The sequence below is a fragment of the Silene latifolia genome, chromosome 3, assembly GCF_048544455.1.
Source record: "Silene latifolia isolate original U9 population chromosome 3, ASM4854445v1, whole genome shotgun sequence".
Lineage (NCBI taxonomy): Eukaryota > Viridiplantae > Streptophyta > Magnoliopsida > Caryophyllales > Caryophyllaceae > Silene > Silene latifolia.
In genome coordinates, this window is record NC_133528.1 from 6,012,644 (window position 1) to 6,029,932 (window position 17,289).

At 41.5% G+C, this 17,289-nt stretch overlaps 1 protein-coding gene and 1 long non-coding RNA gene across 2 annotated transcripts; one reads left to right on the forward strand and one right to left on the reverse strand.

The window, feature by feature from the left end:
- Nucleotides 1-5,447: 5,447 nt before the first annotated feature.
- LOC141645857 (uncharacterized) lies at nt 5,448-6,079 on the forward strand. The gene is made up of 2 exons (XR_012545186.1): nt 5,448-5,634; nt 5,738-6,079. It is a non-coding gene; the product is annotated as an uncharacterized LOC141645857 (long non-coding RNA).
- Nucleotides 6,080-7,102: 1,023 nt separating this feature from the next.
- On the reverse strand, nt 7,103-16,384 carry LOC141648576 ((-)-drimenol synthase-like). Its single transcript, XM_074457305.1, has 6 exons — nt 16,190-16,384; nt 9,556-9,956; nt 9,150-9,362; nt 8,746-8,887; nt 7,505-7,759; nt 7,103-7,399 (listed from the first exon to the last, which is right to left on the reverse strand). Exons 1-6 carry the CDS (start codon nt 16,382-16,384, stop codon nt 7,103-7,105), a joined length of 1,503 nt encoding a protein of 500 aa, XP_074313406.1.
- Between the last annotated feature and the right edge of the window lie 905 nt (nt 16,385-17,289).

Consider the following 17,289-nt stretch of genomic DNA (forward strand, 5'->3'; position numbering starts at 1 on the left):
TTAATTGACGGGCGCCTGTCTTTTGATTTGAAAGCTTTTACCGGTATATATAACTGCCTAAACCTGTATCACTCTCTGCACACAAAAATTCAAAGAGTACCAATCATCAACTACATATTGTCACAACTGCCACATATACAATATGCATTTTTTTTTGTTTTTTTTTAAAAAAGAAACACAGGCGTGCTAAACTGCCCCAGCCTTTTAGCATGCATCATACAGATTCTGAAACGATACGCCAGACCCCGGCCCAATGCGGCCCTATATTTGGTTTTTTCATGTTTCAGATTGGCAGGTAATTCTGTTAAATCCAAATGTACTACTGCAGTAGGACATTTGTCAACGAATATGCATCTGATCACTTTACACCAAAAACACATAAAGATACAATTTAAATCCAACATCTTAACCGATCATTTTAAATTCAACATACGCTTTTAAAAGTTTATCTTTGCAATGAACAATAAAACTGAATATACAACTGAATCCAACGCGCTAAACAAACAAACCAGCAAAGCAAGCACATAGCGAGCCCACACATTTGGATCTCAGATCATAACCCAAAGCAAGCATGATTGGCCAATAGTCATTCAATTGATTCATTACATTACAGAGGTACAGTTTTGAATGTTTCTGATTAAACTTCCTACAGCACTACACAAAAGGTTACCCTCTACTATTGAGTAACGTGCCATTTCGTCACCATCATGGCCACAAAAGATTCAACTGTGCCTTCGAAAAGGCTTATTATTTTACATACATAAGTGGTTTGCATTCTACAGCAACCCTATAACTATTCTTAAAGCTGATAACTAATGCCTTGCAAGTTCTTTAGGCATATTGGCAGCCCCCTTGGTAAGTGGTTCAAGAGTGCGGGTGTGCCAAGGCTCCAATTTCTTCGCACACCTCTCGGTGGAATACCCTACATTTTTTTTGGGGGGGGGAGGCAAGGATAGGCCACTCCTAACACCATACGCTGGTCCTTCAGGGGTGTAGGCCATCTTTTTCTCCTAAAATTGGTATACGCGCCATTGTAGTTTCTACACGGTTGTAATTGTCGGTTTCCGTCAAATAGTTAACGCTAGTTTACAGACCCGCAAAATACAATTACCACAAACGCTGTAGTACAGTTGACCTAATTCCACACGATTACCCGCTACCAATCATTGTGGCAGCGCTAACTTATTTTTAATAAACCGTTTATCGCAAATAACCCTACGTACTGATCCTGTGTGAGTAACCAATCTCTTTTAGGACTATAATCTGCCACCTATTTGCTATTTTTTAAGGATGTACAAAGTATGGGCCACATGCTAAAAGGCAAGCAAATGGCAAAGCAAAACCGCACACACAATGCAGCAAACATAACCCAAAAGGCCCACTGTAAACCGAGAATAACCAGCCCAACCCAAACAAGGAGGCACTATTCATTGTGGGAGTTACTATTCATTAGTGAATAGTAACATGAGGCTTAGACATTTAGTATAAGGTGAAAGATGAATAGGCGAAGCTCCAAATTTTCCCGCCTAAACATATTTTCTAAAATAAAGTTTAGTTATTTTTAGCATATTCTATAAGTGTGGTGCACTATAATACACATAATCTTTCAGATTTATATATTTATGTCATTTAGTATTTTACATTCTATACAAAATTATCTCCAATCCCAATTCCGATCTTTTTATGATATAAAAAGGAATTCTTTTTTTTTTTGTTTAAAGAATTATACGAAAAAATTCATTGATTTTCTATGATAAAAAGTTGCGGCTAAAAATATATTATCAGTAAAATTTTATAAAATAACACTATTAATCTCTCGGTAATAGGAAAAACTTTCATTGAAATACTCAATCCTATTCAGTCTATAGTTCCCTTTTCTCTAATATATGTGAGAAATATTATAATAAAAGGGGAAGTATAGGCTGAATAGGAGGGAGTACGATTTAGACTTTGATTTTTCAAATCAAAATATAACGATAAGAAATGTAAAAAAAATTAGCTAATTTATATTTCATAAGGATAATATACTAAAAAAAGTAAAACTCTATATATACCGTGCATTCATTGCACAGGAGCTATACTAGTTATTTATTGTTCGGGCTAGAGTAATATTTTTTGAATCGAAATCAAGGTTTTCACATCCATCCAAACATGGTTATAATTTATATCCACAGGTATTGGCAAGACCCCAACTACCCATATGGCCATATGGGTTTCAGAAGAGTTAGACATGTTATAACAAATGAATGTGTCGATTGTATTCTTACTCAACATTTGTCGATTTCGTTTCATGATTGATTTTAAAGTAACTACCATTCCAAGTTGTGCCGAATTTATTTATTGCTGTAGTTGCACTGGTTGGCGTGAATATTGTCTCCCTCGGTCGGAATCATTTGTTTACTTTTTTTTTTTTTGTTCATTGTGAGAAGTTGACTTTTTCTCAACAGCACCTTAACTCCTTAAGGAGCATTTTTAATTTTATTTATAGGGCGCTACCATAGTCAATACCACCATCTCACATACCCTTACGGAAGCTCCCTCATTTTAAGAGTCCTATGTGTTGTATGTGACAAACTGGTACTCGAGAGACTGCGTAAGGGATAACGGCCTCTAACAATATTGGTTGTATGTTGTCTATTGTGTATCCGAAATCGTGCCATGTTTTAAAACAATGTCCTGTTTATGCTTCTCTATCCGCTTACCAAAATGGTCTTTTTACTTGTCATTTTCGGTTGAACTAGGTATGAGAAGTATCTCAATTCTTTTTGGGAGGTCAGAAAACTCAACCTTATTAAGGGATTTGAGGTCTTTTCAAATATTCTTCAATTAATTGGGACATCTCACACTCTTAATTACGGAGTAGCTATTATTATAAAGTACGTTCTTCACGCGATGTTGAATAATTTGTATACCGACTTAATAATTCAACAATAATTCATATGGCCGGGCGAGGTTGGTTTGACCTCAATCTTGACTCATTCAGCTAATCTACATGTATGAGATGGTCTCACATTGACATAATTATGCACCGACGCTCAAAAAATTAAAATGATGGAGTTCAGTGTTACTTAAACTTTTTTGTCCTCACCCCTAATCATAAATTCTAGCCCGTAATGTTACTTTCTTTTTCTCGTATCCTTTACTAAAATAATACAGTAACATTAAAATTTTCTTTTCAATGTTGAAGATTTTATCTAACGGAGATCAAACAATTCAAGTTGACTTACACGTTCAAAAAGTCCTTATTATCTACGTCGTCCTAGACTTTTGATGACACACATAATAATTAATACGAAGTATTTGCCAATTACGTTGTGTACTTCGTATGTGATTGACCACGTTGTTATTTGGTTAGACTTTTCTCATCTCTTTGGTTAGACTAATCCTCCATATTATTTGTAATTTCAGAGTAAAAACGTTAGTGGGTACACTAATATAGTAATATGTAGGTAACTCGATGGAGCTACATACATCGACGAATATACTACTGCTTGTTACTTAATCAGTTAAGTTAGTTGACATCTTTACAAATGTTCTGACTCGCTATAGTTTTCTTGGTTTTACACTTGGTCATATGTACCTCTACTCTATATAATTATATAAATGTATATCAACTTGGAACACATCCTACCCAACTAAGAAATATCAATACCTTATACGGACGGAGTAATATATATGAATTCGTCTTTCAAGTATCGTCTGATGGTTCTTCTTATCATTTCAAGTAAGCGACTTACTAATACCTTCAATCTTCATGGTTTTTATCGTCGTTGTTTGAATCTTGTAACATAACTACGCGTCACAAAATAACATGATTTGTTTCGAGTACAAAATAACTAATCGGTAATGGTTTCATTTCGATTTTTAAAAACGTGTTTAAATCTTCTCGGATGCGTACTATTTTTTTGCAGGCATGATAATGTTGGGAAGCTCAAATAATAATATAAAATGTCCACTGCCAGAGAGGGTTATTTGCTTAGCAGTGGTATATGTGACATGCCCTCCATCTGGAGAACAGAGACTACCGCCAGTGTGCAATTGTTGTAATCAGAATGTTGATGGTTGCACTCTTCACCTCTCCAATGGTGGTTCTCAGGATTGCTAGCTCTTCTAAAACTCAAGCGTATCAGAATAGAGTTAATTTTGTATAAGGCATTTCTCGTACAAGATAACCTAGCGTTAATTCATAAGGAGTATATATAAAAATATTTTCATGTTCAAATAATCAAAGTTATGTTATTTTATTTAATACAGAGTAGAAACTAGTTAAGTGTTTATCTTACGTATTTTTATTTAAAATATAAATATTAGTTATATACTTATATTTTTTGAAAGAAGTTATATACTTAAATTTTAATCAAATACATAAAATTGATTAAAATGGAGTAACATCATTTTTAAAGAAGTCAATTCAATTTCCAGTAAGAATCTTATGTCCCACTTTTGTGTCTCATTGTGTGTGCCAATTTAAGTTATATACTTAAATTTTAATCAAATACATAAAATGGAGTAACATCATTTTTAAAATCGCTGGTTTGATTCTGGTAACCATCAAATGGCATTTAAGGAACACGATTGATTACTCCTGTATGGTTTCTTTCCGCTTCGTAATAATACTTTCCATGAGTTTAGTAATTTTGCCGACAATTTTCGATGCTAATTTTGACCTAGTAACTAGGATTAATTACCCTCTTAATTGTCCGAAATTGTGATTTTTGTCGGTGATTTTCGATGTTAATTTTGACCTAGAAATTTTGATTTAATTGTTTTGTGAACTGTTGTAAGTTATGATTTCTTACTGACGATTTTTGACGTTAATTTTGACCTAGTAATTATGATTATTTACGAAATTGTGTTATGAAATAATCGAGTTTATAATTTCTGCTGGCAATTTTCGATGTTAACTTAATAGAGTAACGTCGAGTAAAATCAGGTACATTGCTGATAAAATTTGAAGATGTAAACTTGTTCAAAATCCGAACAGAAGGATTGTTTGTACTTTGTAGATACGAGTTTTATCTGTTTTCGAATTGCTTAAAATCGAGAAATGCTTGTAATAGTAGAATAATGAAACTGGAGCCTTGTTTGGATAGCCCTAAATCAAGCCCCTTTTAAAATTTAGATCGTGTTTTATCTCCCTTGTATTCGAGTCTTGGCTCCGCTACTGATTAAAGGCCTGATTTGCAGTAGTGCTTTTACTCGAGTTAGTATCCTCTCCTGTTCTTTCTCTCCATTGCCAAATCAATGGCCGGAATTTAATCCACTTAATATCTCTAATATTCAAAATATACAGACACATAGTCAAGATACTTACATTTAAATTTAATACATGTTTGAAAAACCCTTACCACCTACATCACCATCAACATCATCCTAGACTTTCAGGGGCACATATACTCAGTCAGTCAATTATGCCATTTTTCTAGTATGTTTTGATTGACTACACTGTTGCTTTGTTAGACTTTGCTCCTTACACAAGACGACGATGACTTTTATTGGTTTTGATCTATCTCTATATAAGTGAGTATGTATCAGCTTAGAACAATATCCAACTCAACTTCAGCTAATATCAATAGCCTCAAAATATGAATTCGTCTTTCAACTTCCGTCTGATGCTTCTTCTTATCATTTCAAGTAAGTGACTTACTACACCATTACTGTGTAATACTCGTTCATTTATACTTGATCACACTGCAAGTCCGTCGTGTTCTATAATTTTTGGTTATTAATTTTGCAGGTATGATTTTGTTGGGAAGTTCAGATAACAGGAGTTTAAAAGTGGTAGCATGTCCACTGTTTTGCTTAGATGTGGCATACATGACATGCCCTGCATCAGGAAACAAGCAACTCCCGGCAAGCTGCAATTGCTGTTTGACTGCTAATTCTAAAGGTTGCACTCTCCATCTCTCCGATGGTACTTCTCAGAATTGCTAGCTCTTCTCAATTCCAATCGATGATCATCGAGCGTGTGATTAAATGTTTTCATTTTCTTTTAATAATCATGTATGTGTATCCATCCTGTTTGAATGAAACTTGTAATTTATTTTTTCTTTTAATAATCAATTTCAGAATTGCATGATAGATGAACCATCTTAACCAAAAGGTTAAAGTGATGGGAAAAATCTATACAATATCTCTCTCTCTCTCTAAAAAAACCCTCTCTAAAAACCTAGCCTCCATTATTATTCGGGGGCTTCCATCGATCATCCATCGATGGTAAGCCCCACAAAAGCTTTCTTAAACAACTAATTTTATGCAGATCTATCTTATTTTCAATAATAGTCTCCCTTTTGGTGAGATCTGTTGTTCCGTCCCTACTTTCGGGGTTTTTCCATTTTTTCGTGGGATTGTTTTCAATATAATAAGTTTTAATCGACGGGGAGATTATCAGATTTGTTTCGTGGATGAATACATCAAGACGGCTACACTGTTTCCCTCCATCAAGAAGGATGCAAAGACATCGATTATTCATAAATTCAAGAAATTTATGATTTTGGAGCGCAGCCGCCATTACGATATATTTAGATAGTTATTTTGAATGTATTTTTTACGTTAGCAATCTTGATTTTCCTTTGTCTTTTTGTTATCTTCATTGTAACCTACGCCTAGTTGATTATTAATGAGATGACAATTTCAAAAAAAAAAAAAAGGTTAAAGTGATGGTTGAGGTCCAACAATTATACGCCCCTTCACTTGAGTGTCCATTGGGCTCGAAACATGGTAACAACCCCTCATACCATGTGCTGAATTTCCACTTCATGAGTTATTGGAGGCTGTCAGGATTTGAACCCATGACCTTTGGTGATAGGAAATAAATATAATTGTTATACCTCAACTATCACCTTAAGGTTTTGGTTGAGGTCCAACAATTATATTTATTTCCTATTATTGCAAAAGTTTTATTAGATATCAATCAACTTACAAACAACAAAAGGAAATAATTATTTTCTTTCACAGCAACAAGTAACATTATTTTGATTACACACATAGATAAATTGACAAACCAACTCGATCTAAATAATGACCCGATGATGTCCAAACAGACAAACCGAAACATGACTGGTGTCTGGAGATCCAAATTATCTCGTATCGTTTGCCAGGTTTACAGAGGGATAGGGCGAGCAAAGACTGAATCGATTTTATCCTTGAGAATTTGATTGACATTGGTAAAACCATCAGCAGTGCCATGATAAATGACATGAGCCGAACGAGCCGAGTTGAGGATTCGAGTTAATAATGGCTTCGGTATGACATAAGGTCGTAACATTGCTTTGTTTATAACTTTCCATGCATCTTCTACTTCTTTGGTTAGCATCTCATTTGCTTCATTCTCCGTCACCTTGTTATGCTTCATCAAGCATTGCACAGATGATGCAACATGATTCCTACTTTGCTCAAACTGACAGAGAGGAAAAGAAATCGTTTTATTATAAACTGGTCACATTTTCTTTTTACGGCTGCCAAAAGAAAGTTTTAATTTAAGTTCTTGCTTGTAACAAGTTACCTCATGACCACCCATGTCATTCATGAGTCGTAATATTGTAGAGGCGGGTTTTATAATCTCCGGTATAGGGTTTTGAGTTGCCCATTCAAAGTACTCCTTGGAAGCAATCTCTCCCATGCCAAGGAATGAGGCAACTGTTCCTAAGGGATACGGAGATGTTACGATGGCGTTCTTCATATATTCCTCATATGCCGGAACATAATTTTGATGGCACCATTCCGCTTCTTGCATATATTCCTTGGACAATGCTTTCACCTATAAAATCAAAGCGATTTTACATACAAAGAAATAAACAAAATGGGGTTAGTTTCAAAGTTATTACCCAAAATGGGTCCACGTCAGCACCGAACCTAGCTTCGGATTCAAGTCGCTCTCCCCCTAAGCGACTATATTTTGGGTGACATGGAATTACGGTTGCTTTTAAGGACCAGTTATTTTAGCCCAAGTCGCTTAGGGGCCCAGCGACTTAGGCCCAAGTCGCTTGGGGGGCCAGCGACTTTAGTATTTTACAAAAAAAAAAAAAAAAATTGAAAAACAACCTTTATGAGAATCGAACCTGGGACTAGTGACATGAATACTAATCTACAAACCATTGTAGCAAGCGAGAAGTCATGCTTCAATAAGCGCGGAAATTTATTTAATATGATGGAATAACCACTTACTCGTGTTTTTCATTTTCTATATAACCATTTAAGCGCATTAAATTACAAGTAATTACAATTGGTGCAGTGGTTAGGAGGTGCATTGCTGGTGCCGTTGACACGGGTTCGATTCCCCTATCGCTACATTAGTAGCTTTGTAATAGTTTTTATTTTTTTTCCCCAAAAATAGAAGTCGCTTTGTGGGTGAGCGATTTGACCTCAAATCGTCGTCCGGCTGAGCGACTATAATCCGGAACCTAGCTTCACCAAAACCGAGCCTACGTGGACCCATTTTTGATAATTACTTTCAAACTCATCCCATTTCGTTAATTTATTTGATATTGCACCCCATTTTGGAAAAAAATTCCTCAAAAATGAAATTGTAAGTTGTTTTACCAGTAGTTTTTAAGGTGTGTTACAACTACGGAGTAAATAAATTTCGGTTAGCTTATCTAGTTTTATCAAACAGAACCTTAACCAATACTTTTTGAATTTGGAAACTGAATTAACTTTTTATATCGCCTTATCATTTTGTGATTATTGTTTTTTTTGGCAAAAAAAAGACATCTACTATAGATAGATAGTTTTCAAAAACTTTACATGTTGTCTAAGGTAGTCAACGTAGAAGGCTCTTCCTTCTTTGGCAAGGTCTTCCTCAGCCTCCTCACATGTTTCCACATAAGCATAGTAACACCACTTGACATGCTCCGGAAGTTCTTCCACGACATCTTTGTTCCATGGCCTGAAATTCATATACTTGCTTATTATTGTTAAACTTATATACATATTTCATAGGTCGCCAGGCCGGAGGTGGTACCGAGACTCGCTATAATCCTTTCACATGTCCTTACTTATGTAGAGTCCATCATTTTAATGGACTCTACATATAATTGAATGTGAGAGAGTGCTATGTACTAAGATTCGGTTATCCCATCTCTGGTACTCTTGACGACATTATCTCATTTTCCATTCAATATAATTATGTAACGAGTATTGATATATACCTTTGAAACGCTTCTGTAAGGACCCTAAGTTCTTCGAGGGTTCCATACGCATCATATGTATCATCTGTTAGTAATGTTGACTTAAAAACTTTTCCAGTAAGTTTTCTTGCAAATGAAAACTGAGGTTCAAAATAGACTCCCACAATCCAAAAATACGCCTCTGTAATCCTATCTCTGCTGAATGATGCCTTCAAATGTAGTCCTTTCCACCAACTACAAAGTCACATAAGATTATATATATTAAATTTACAATAATTATTATGTAAGGCAGTCTAATTTTATCTTCATCGTTTACGTTAAACACTCATTTATACTACAAATGAATGACTGATTTGTATATAAAAGGACTTTCTCACAGTGTAAGATTTGCTCTATAAGTTCGGAAAAAAAATACTAATACTACTACCTTTTTAGATCTTTCAGCTCCCTCTGGTGCAATGACTGCAGGAAATTGAAATCTAGCTTGGCAAATTGAAGAACAAGTTTGTTATGTGAAGGGTATTTCTCATAAATGGAAATGTAAAATCGAGCCTCGACTCGAGGCATGCCTAAGTGCAAGGGTTGATGGAGGGCATGAGCCACTTGGTCGGCAAGTGGAGAGCTTGACTTGTTAGCCAGAGCTGTAAGATGAAAAGTTGTGAAGGCAAGAGCTTCATCTAGTATTTTGTCATCATCAACTCTAACATGTGAGGCCTCATACAAGCTTAGTATTCCTTGTACATCACTTGTTAATGATTCCTTGAATAATCCGTTTACGTCCTTGAACTTGTTGAAAACATCTGTTATAGGCGGCAGACGGGTGCCCGTCTGGGAGTACAATTTCCTGCAGATTGGTGAGAATGAGGGATGACGGAGTGATGACGTGGTGGTCATTAATGGTGGATGTACCGTTGTTGATGGTGAAGTCGGGTTGCTGTTGCCTGTTGGGTTGTTGCTGCTGTGATGACAGGAACACGAGCAGGATGAGCAATTGGTGATGGAGAGATGCTGATCAGAGCTCGGGGATGAGGGTATGATAGTTGAATTGGTGGTGGTGACGGAGTTGATTGGTAAATTTCAGGTGTCGACAAGGTGGCAGCCGTGGTAGGTCAGCTGCTGCTGCTGTTGTTGATTAATGGTGGTGCAAATGGTTAATGGTGGAATGGTGTGGTTGATTGATGATGCTGGTGTTACGGGTTAGTGATGGTTGTTGTAGGATGAAGGTGGATTGATGATGAATGCAGCTATGGTGGTTGAATTCTGGTGGGTTAAGGTGCTGATGATGAATGCAGCTATGGTGGTTGATTGATGCTGCTGGTGTGAGACGGGGCTAACGAGAGACAGAGTGCGGTGCTCGGATTGTTATGGTGATTGAATATAAAGTTGAGTTTACAGGGGAAAATGGAAGTACGGGGTTATTTCAAAGTCAAGTTTGACTTTAGTTCTCTTTGTCAAATAGCTCATTTATGTTGCCTCAATAGTCAATCCCGTCTTGCTTTACTCGATCTTTAACTCGCCTCAATCCGACTCGCTCCCCAATTTCCGTCTCAATTCACTAATTCACTTTGTCTTTCTTTTACTCACGAATCCATTCCTACAAATTTAAAACAAAATAAAGTGGCATTAAATACTATTGTTCGCAATAAATATGATTGAACTAATTCCCACTAAACTAAAAGAATAAGAAAGCTATAATATTTTCCCGCCTAAATGAATATTCCATATTTGGCCTTCATTATATTCTATTTATAATTGGGTCAAACTGCTTAATTCCATATAATTCTACTTCATTTACACATTTATATACCTACAACTGGGCCAATACTAATTAATTACATACAAAAATTAACCTACTACAAGATAAGAGCATTCATATATTCTTTTTACTTCTAAAACGAAAAAAATTGCCAATAATATATATTTTTCTCACACTTTAATTTAATATCTATTTCTACTCTATACAACGCGAGCATTTAAATTTTGGTTAATTTTTTAATTTTTTTGATTTAATATATACATAAGTATATTTATTAAAACATATATACACACAAAATAGTTTCAACAATTTTTTAATTTTTCTTTTTTTCTCTTAATACAAAACATTACTAATATTAAGTTTTATTCTATACTAAAATTTCAAATGGAGTTAAAATAAGTTAAATATAATTAAATAATTGTTAAATTTTCTAATGTCTCTCACAAATGTCGTGCTTTAGCACAGGATCTCAACTAGTAATTACTAATTGATGGGGCATATTCTGCACCCGCTGACCGAGTCAACATATTGAGCAAGGTCAAAGCTAAAAGACAGCAAGTCAACATATCAACAGCCTAATCGACGCAGCCTGTCGGCCTGTCACTTGGGTCTCGGCTCGGCAACTAGCCGCCGAGAGGCATATCCGCGTACTCACATCCAGTCCCCTCGGCATGGGTCAACGAGGCCTGCCGGCCTGCCATGGGTCCCTCGGCCGAGGGTAAGATAGTCTTTCCACCTGCTCTGCCACTTGGCCACTACGTGACAAAAGGTGAATGTCTATAAATACTCCACTTCTCTCATTGAGAAAAGGATCGAAAAACTATCCCAAACCTATCTGAATATCACCTTAATCTGGTATAAACTCCCTTATCTCTCTACAATATACTTTGCCAAGTAACATACAACTTATCTCTCTAAGTTTACTGACTTTAGCGTCGGAGTGAGTACGTTCGGCCCCAAGCCGAGCCCTCAGTTTGTTCATCTTAAACAGGAAAGAGCGAAAGGAAGAGACAAGCAACGACATCATTCTAGCAGCTCACGTGGTCACAATAACTGCTCCGAAATTACACCCGGAACAATTGGCGCCGTCTGTGGGGAAACCTTACAAAAAGCTAGTCACCTACCTTACAAAAAAAAAAGTTGGAAAAACCCAAAACTATTCAAAAAGCTAAGAAGATGTCAAAACAACAAGAAACTGTGGGTGAAGAAACTGCATACTTCCAGGATGACACGTTCCCTAATTCTGAGATCGGGCAGTCCCCCACCGACCGAGTCATTGAGCCGGTGAAGTACGGGATGCCAAGAGAGCCAGAAACAGCGCTGCCGACCGGCCAAGTCACTGTCATGGGACATGTGGTCGATGCCGCCAAATTGAAGCTATTCCTGGACCTGATGGGTGGTACGCCGGTAACCCCTGTCACGGCGACAGGGGCGGCAGCGCCTCCACAGGTGACCAGGGCCCATGGAGTGATCCCGAACAACTTATCCGGAGCAATGAAAGGAGTTGGGCGTACTAAAACGCCAGCGGAGCCCGTGGTGCCAGTGGCAGACCAAAGTCCTTCCCCCACTCGCGGGAGGACAGCGTCGCCGCGGCAACAACGAGGCCCGCCCCGAAGGAATGAAAGAAGTCCGACTCACCAGAGTCGGGCAAGAAGCCCTTCCCGCCAGAGGGAGGTAAGCCGGACTCATGGTGCGAGGAGCCGATCGCTGCGTGTCATTCGACACATGGTCAGACAGCCCCTCAGTGCCTATGTCCTCGAAGTCCCTGTGCCGACTAAACTGAAGCTGCCGCCCCTATCTTACAAAGGGGATAGCGACCCAACCGACCATGCCGAGGCTTTCGAGTCGTACATGTCGGTATGGGAACAGCCTGATGAGGTGTGGTGCCGAGTCTTCCCAACGACCCTGCATGGGATGTCACAGAGTTGGTACAAGGGGCTACCTAATGGCTCGGTATACTGTTATGCCGACCTGAGAGACAACTTCATAGCCCAGTACGCTTGCAACAAGCGAAGGGCCGTGGAGACATCAGATCTCCTAACTATCCGACAGGGGGAGGACGAGTCCCTCCGGAGCTACGTCAAAAGGTTCGACGCTAAGGTTCAGCAGATACGTGAGCTGAACACCGAATTGGCGGCCTTCGCGCTGATGAAAGGCCTCTCGAAAGGCGATTTCAAAAACGAGATCATCAAGTGCGAAGACCTCAACCTGGACTCCGCCAGAAAGATGGCCGACCGAGCCATAAAGGTGGAGGACTATCACAAAACCTGGGTGGGCCACAGTGAAGCAGGGCACCCAGAGAGGAGGAGCCGCCGGGACAACGTAGATGAAGGACGTCGTGACGGGAATCGGTCACGGCCCGAAAGATTCAATAGGAAACAGCACTCGGCGGGCGCCGGGGGGAGTCCGGGACCATACACCCCGAAGCGGTACAACAGTCTCACCCCCTGGTCAAATCACCGGCCGAGGTCTTTGCCCTAAGCAAGAATGAAGGGCAGAAATGGGCAAGGCCCCCCAAGGCGAGGGGGGACGGTGACCTTAGCCAGTTTTGCGAATACCACGGCCAGACCGGCCATAAGACCAACATTTGTCGGCATCTGAGGAACGCCATCGAGGAGCTAATCCGAAAGGGGGCCCTCAGCAAGTATGTAGCTGGAGGCCCAGAAACAAGCTCCGACGGGGCGAATAGAAAATCAGTATTCCAGCGGATGGGAGTGATCCAGGTTGTCATCGGAGGAAACGAGAACGGTGGGTCAGCTAATGGGCACAAACGGCACCTAAATGAGCTTTACCAAGCCATCAACTTTGTGCCCACCACAGCGATCCTCGCTTCCACCGTCCCCGATATAACCATCGGAAGAAAGGACTACGAAGGAGTCGTTGCCCCGCACAGCGACCCGCTTGTCGTCCACCTGGACATAGCCAACCACTTGGTCAAAAGGTGCCTGATTGACACAGGCGCCTACACGAACATCATGTTCAGGGAGTGCTTTCTCAATCTCGGTCTGAAGATTGAAGACCTGAGCCCCTGCACTAACCCGCTGTACAGCTTCTCTGGGGCCGGCCTGGTACCCCTGGGGTCAATCAGACTGCCGGTGATGTTCGGCCAAGCGGATGCGGCCAAAAATGTTTTATCCGAGTTCGTGGTTATTGATGGTTCGTCGGCCTACAATGTTCTCATAGGCCGGGTCACTTTGAGTGAGGCCGATGCTGTGATGTCCATCCGGGCCCTGACATTGATGTACGTCTCGGACCGGGGGGAAGCACAAAAGCTCGTCTCAAAGGACGAAAGAGACGAAATTGTCAATGTCCAAGTATCTGCCAGAGGGTGCAACATGCAATCTCTCAAAGTGGCAAAGAAATCGGAGAAAGGAAAGAGCACATCCTTACGGCAGGAGGGCGAACGGATGGATACTAACGTCGGCATGGTCGAAGGAGCCCAGACCGAGGAAGTGGAAATTGACCCAGATTGGCACAGTGGAGGATGGATTTATTAGGGCCATTTACGACGGCCTCCAGAGGAAGGAAGTACCTGATCGTCGCCGTTGACTACTTCACCAAATGGGTCGAGGCTGTCGCGGTACCTGCCAAGACCACGGCGGCCGTAAGAAAGGTGATTTGGGAGAACATCATAACTCGTTTTGGGTTACCCCAAGTCATGGTGTTTGACCACGGCCGAGAGTTTTGGAGCGACATGGTGATGAGTTGGTTGGAAGAGCTCGGTATCAAATTTGCATACTCCTCCGTCTGCCACCCTCAGAGCAACGGGCAGGCGGAGGCAGCCAACAAAACAATACTGAACGGGTTGAAGAAGAAGGTTGAAGATCTAAAGGGAAGATGGGCTGATGAACTACCCGGCGTCCTGTGGTCCCTTCGAACCACAGAGAAAGAAGCAACGGGATACAGTCCATTCCACCTAGTCTATGGGTCTGAGGCCGTCCTGCCAATTGAAGCAGCGGTGCCGACATTCAGAACACAAACCTTTAACCCAGTCGAAAATGAGGAAGGCCTGAGAGCCTCCCTAGACATGGTCGAAGAAAGTCGAGACACGGCACGGCTCAACTTGGCAGTGTATCAAAACCGAATAAGAAGAGCATACAACCGTAGGGTCCACAAAAGGGACTTAAGAGTAGGAGATTTAGTCCTTAGAAAGTCGGCCGCAACCAACAAAGGAAACATCCATGGAAAGATGACGGCCAACTGGGAAGGACCCTACAAAGTGGTTGAAGAAATGAGGCCGGGTACATACCAGCTGACAGACATGGAGGGTGTTCCTATAATGAGCCATTGGAACACAGACAACCTAAGGAAATACTTCGTATAGCGGCGGAGGTGTCCGAGACCGTTGTGGGCACCCCAACGCATGATTATACCTTATAAAGAATGATCCAAGTTTTCCATCAAAATGTCTGTCCCCTCCGTAGTCTTACCGAAGTAGACGCCGCGGCCAAAGCCGGGCAGTCACGCCAAATGCAGTTGATACTCGCGAAAGCGACCAACATGCCAAATGCAGTTGATACTCGCGAAAGCGACCAACATGCTTAGGAACGTATAAGTACAGTTGAGACGCAATTTTAGTCGCCTCGGCCAATCCGAGGGGGCGGAGGAAGCGATAAATATGTCTACAGATACGAACGCTGTCGAGCCGTAACCTCGATTACCCCGGCCAAAGCCGGGAGCGACGGGGACACAACGACCGATACGCTAACATGTTCACAACGGCAGTTGGGAAGCGCAAATTTGACCGCCTCGGCTAAGACCGGGAGTGGAGGGAGGAACCGACCGACATGCCAACATGTTAAAAAACGTTTAAGTACAATTGAGATGCGCCTTCTAACTACCTCGGCCAAGCCGAAAGTAAAAACGAAAAAGCGCTCAATATGTTGAAACGTAATAAGACAACTGAATGAAGGATCAAAGCCTCGGCCAAGCCGAAGGCAAATTAAACAAACTTCATTAAAATGTTTACAGATGAGGAGAATACAGACGACGGCCGTCCCCATAGGGATAGCCTAAACACAGCCTACCAAAGTTTAACAAAAAAGGAAGGTAAAACAAAAGATTACAACATAAGACTTGAAGCGCCAAAAGGATGGCAGGGAGGAAAGGCTCAATAGTTGGCCCCCGAATAGCTGAAGCTGTCCGAAGGGCCGGGTGAATCTGGTGACGACCGCCCGTCTCCCTATGCCTGTTGTTGCTCGCCACCGGCAGCAGTAGCAGCATTACCAACAGGGGGCGGCCCAGAAGCCGACTTGACAGCTTCACCTGCCTTTGCCCTCTCAGCCTCCTCCCTAGCCTCCTTCACCTTTGCAGCATGGGCCACCTTGGCCGCCGCTTCCTGGGCAGCCTTCGCCTCATCCGCGGCCTTAGCCTCCGCAGCCGCCGCCTTCTCATCAAGAAGCCGGTCAAAATCCTGCCACGGAAACTTGCCTTCAGAAAGGAGCCCTTTGATTGCATCCCTTGTAGCATCTTCAGCTTGGTCCCGGTACCGGGCACACATCTCAGGGATGATAACGGTTTTAAGCATCTCAATATCCTTCTCCCTCTGAGCAAGGATAGCCTTTGAGTTCTTATGCTCCTTCGCCTCGGCGCCATGCAAGTCCTTCCACCTTCCCCTCTGCTCAACCATGGTCTTATAGCCGCCCTCAAGCTTGTAGTTCTCCTCCCACAGCTTAGCGGCATCAGCCAGCGCAGACTCAACCTTAGCCCTCTCGGCCAGGACCAGCTTCTCGGCTTCCCCCTTAAGCTTTCGCTCAGCAAGGAAGTCCTTCATGGCGGCCTGGAAGTCTTTCTTCGTCGACGCGGCCTCCTTCTTAGCAGCGGCAAGCTCAGGCCTAAGCCGTTCGAGCTCAAGGGCAGATTGAGCCATAAACTTTACGCCGTCCTCCCTGAGCTGAGTGCCGGCTAGTTCAGCCCACCTCGCCAGCCTTTTGGCCAACTTTACGCCGTCCTCCCTGAGCTGAACACAGGAAGCCTTCTGGGATGAGGAGTCGGCGGTGACATTTCTATCGCCCGTCTGCACAGGCTGCTTCTCCAATTGCCGTTCAGTGAGAACGACAGCCGACGACGGCGGATCTGGAAAAAACTCAGACAAAGAGTCCATGTCAACATTCATGGACATATCAGAAAGCCTGTCATCAGGAATGCACAAGGAACCTGCTAAATCCGAGCCATGGGTTAGATCCGTACCAGTCTTAGCCTTCTTGGACAGAGGGCCGGCTGGCCCCTTTTCTTTCCCGACCTCGGTAACAGCAGCAGCAGCAGCAGGCGTTGCCTCTTTTCTCTTATTTGAAGGAGGAGGACCCTCCACAACGGTGACGTCCTCATCAACATCGACGACCACCTGCTCCTTTTGGACTACGGGGATTGAAGATTAGGCTGGAGTTGACGCCGTGGCCGCCGTAG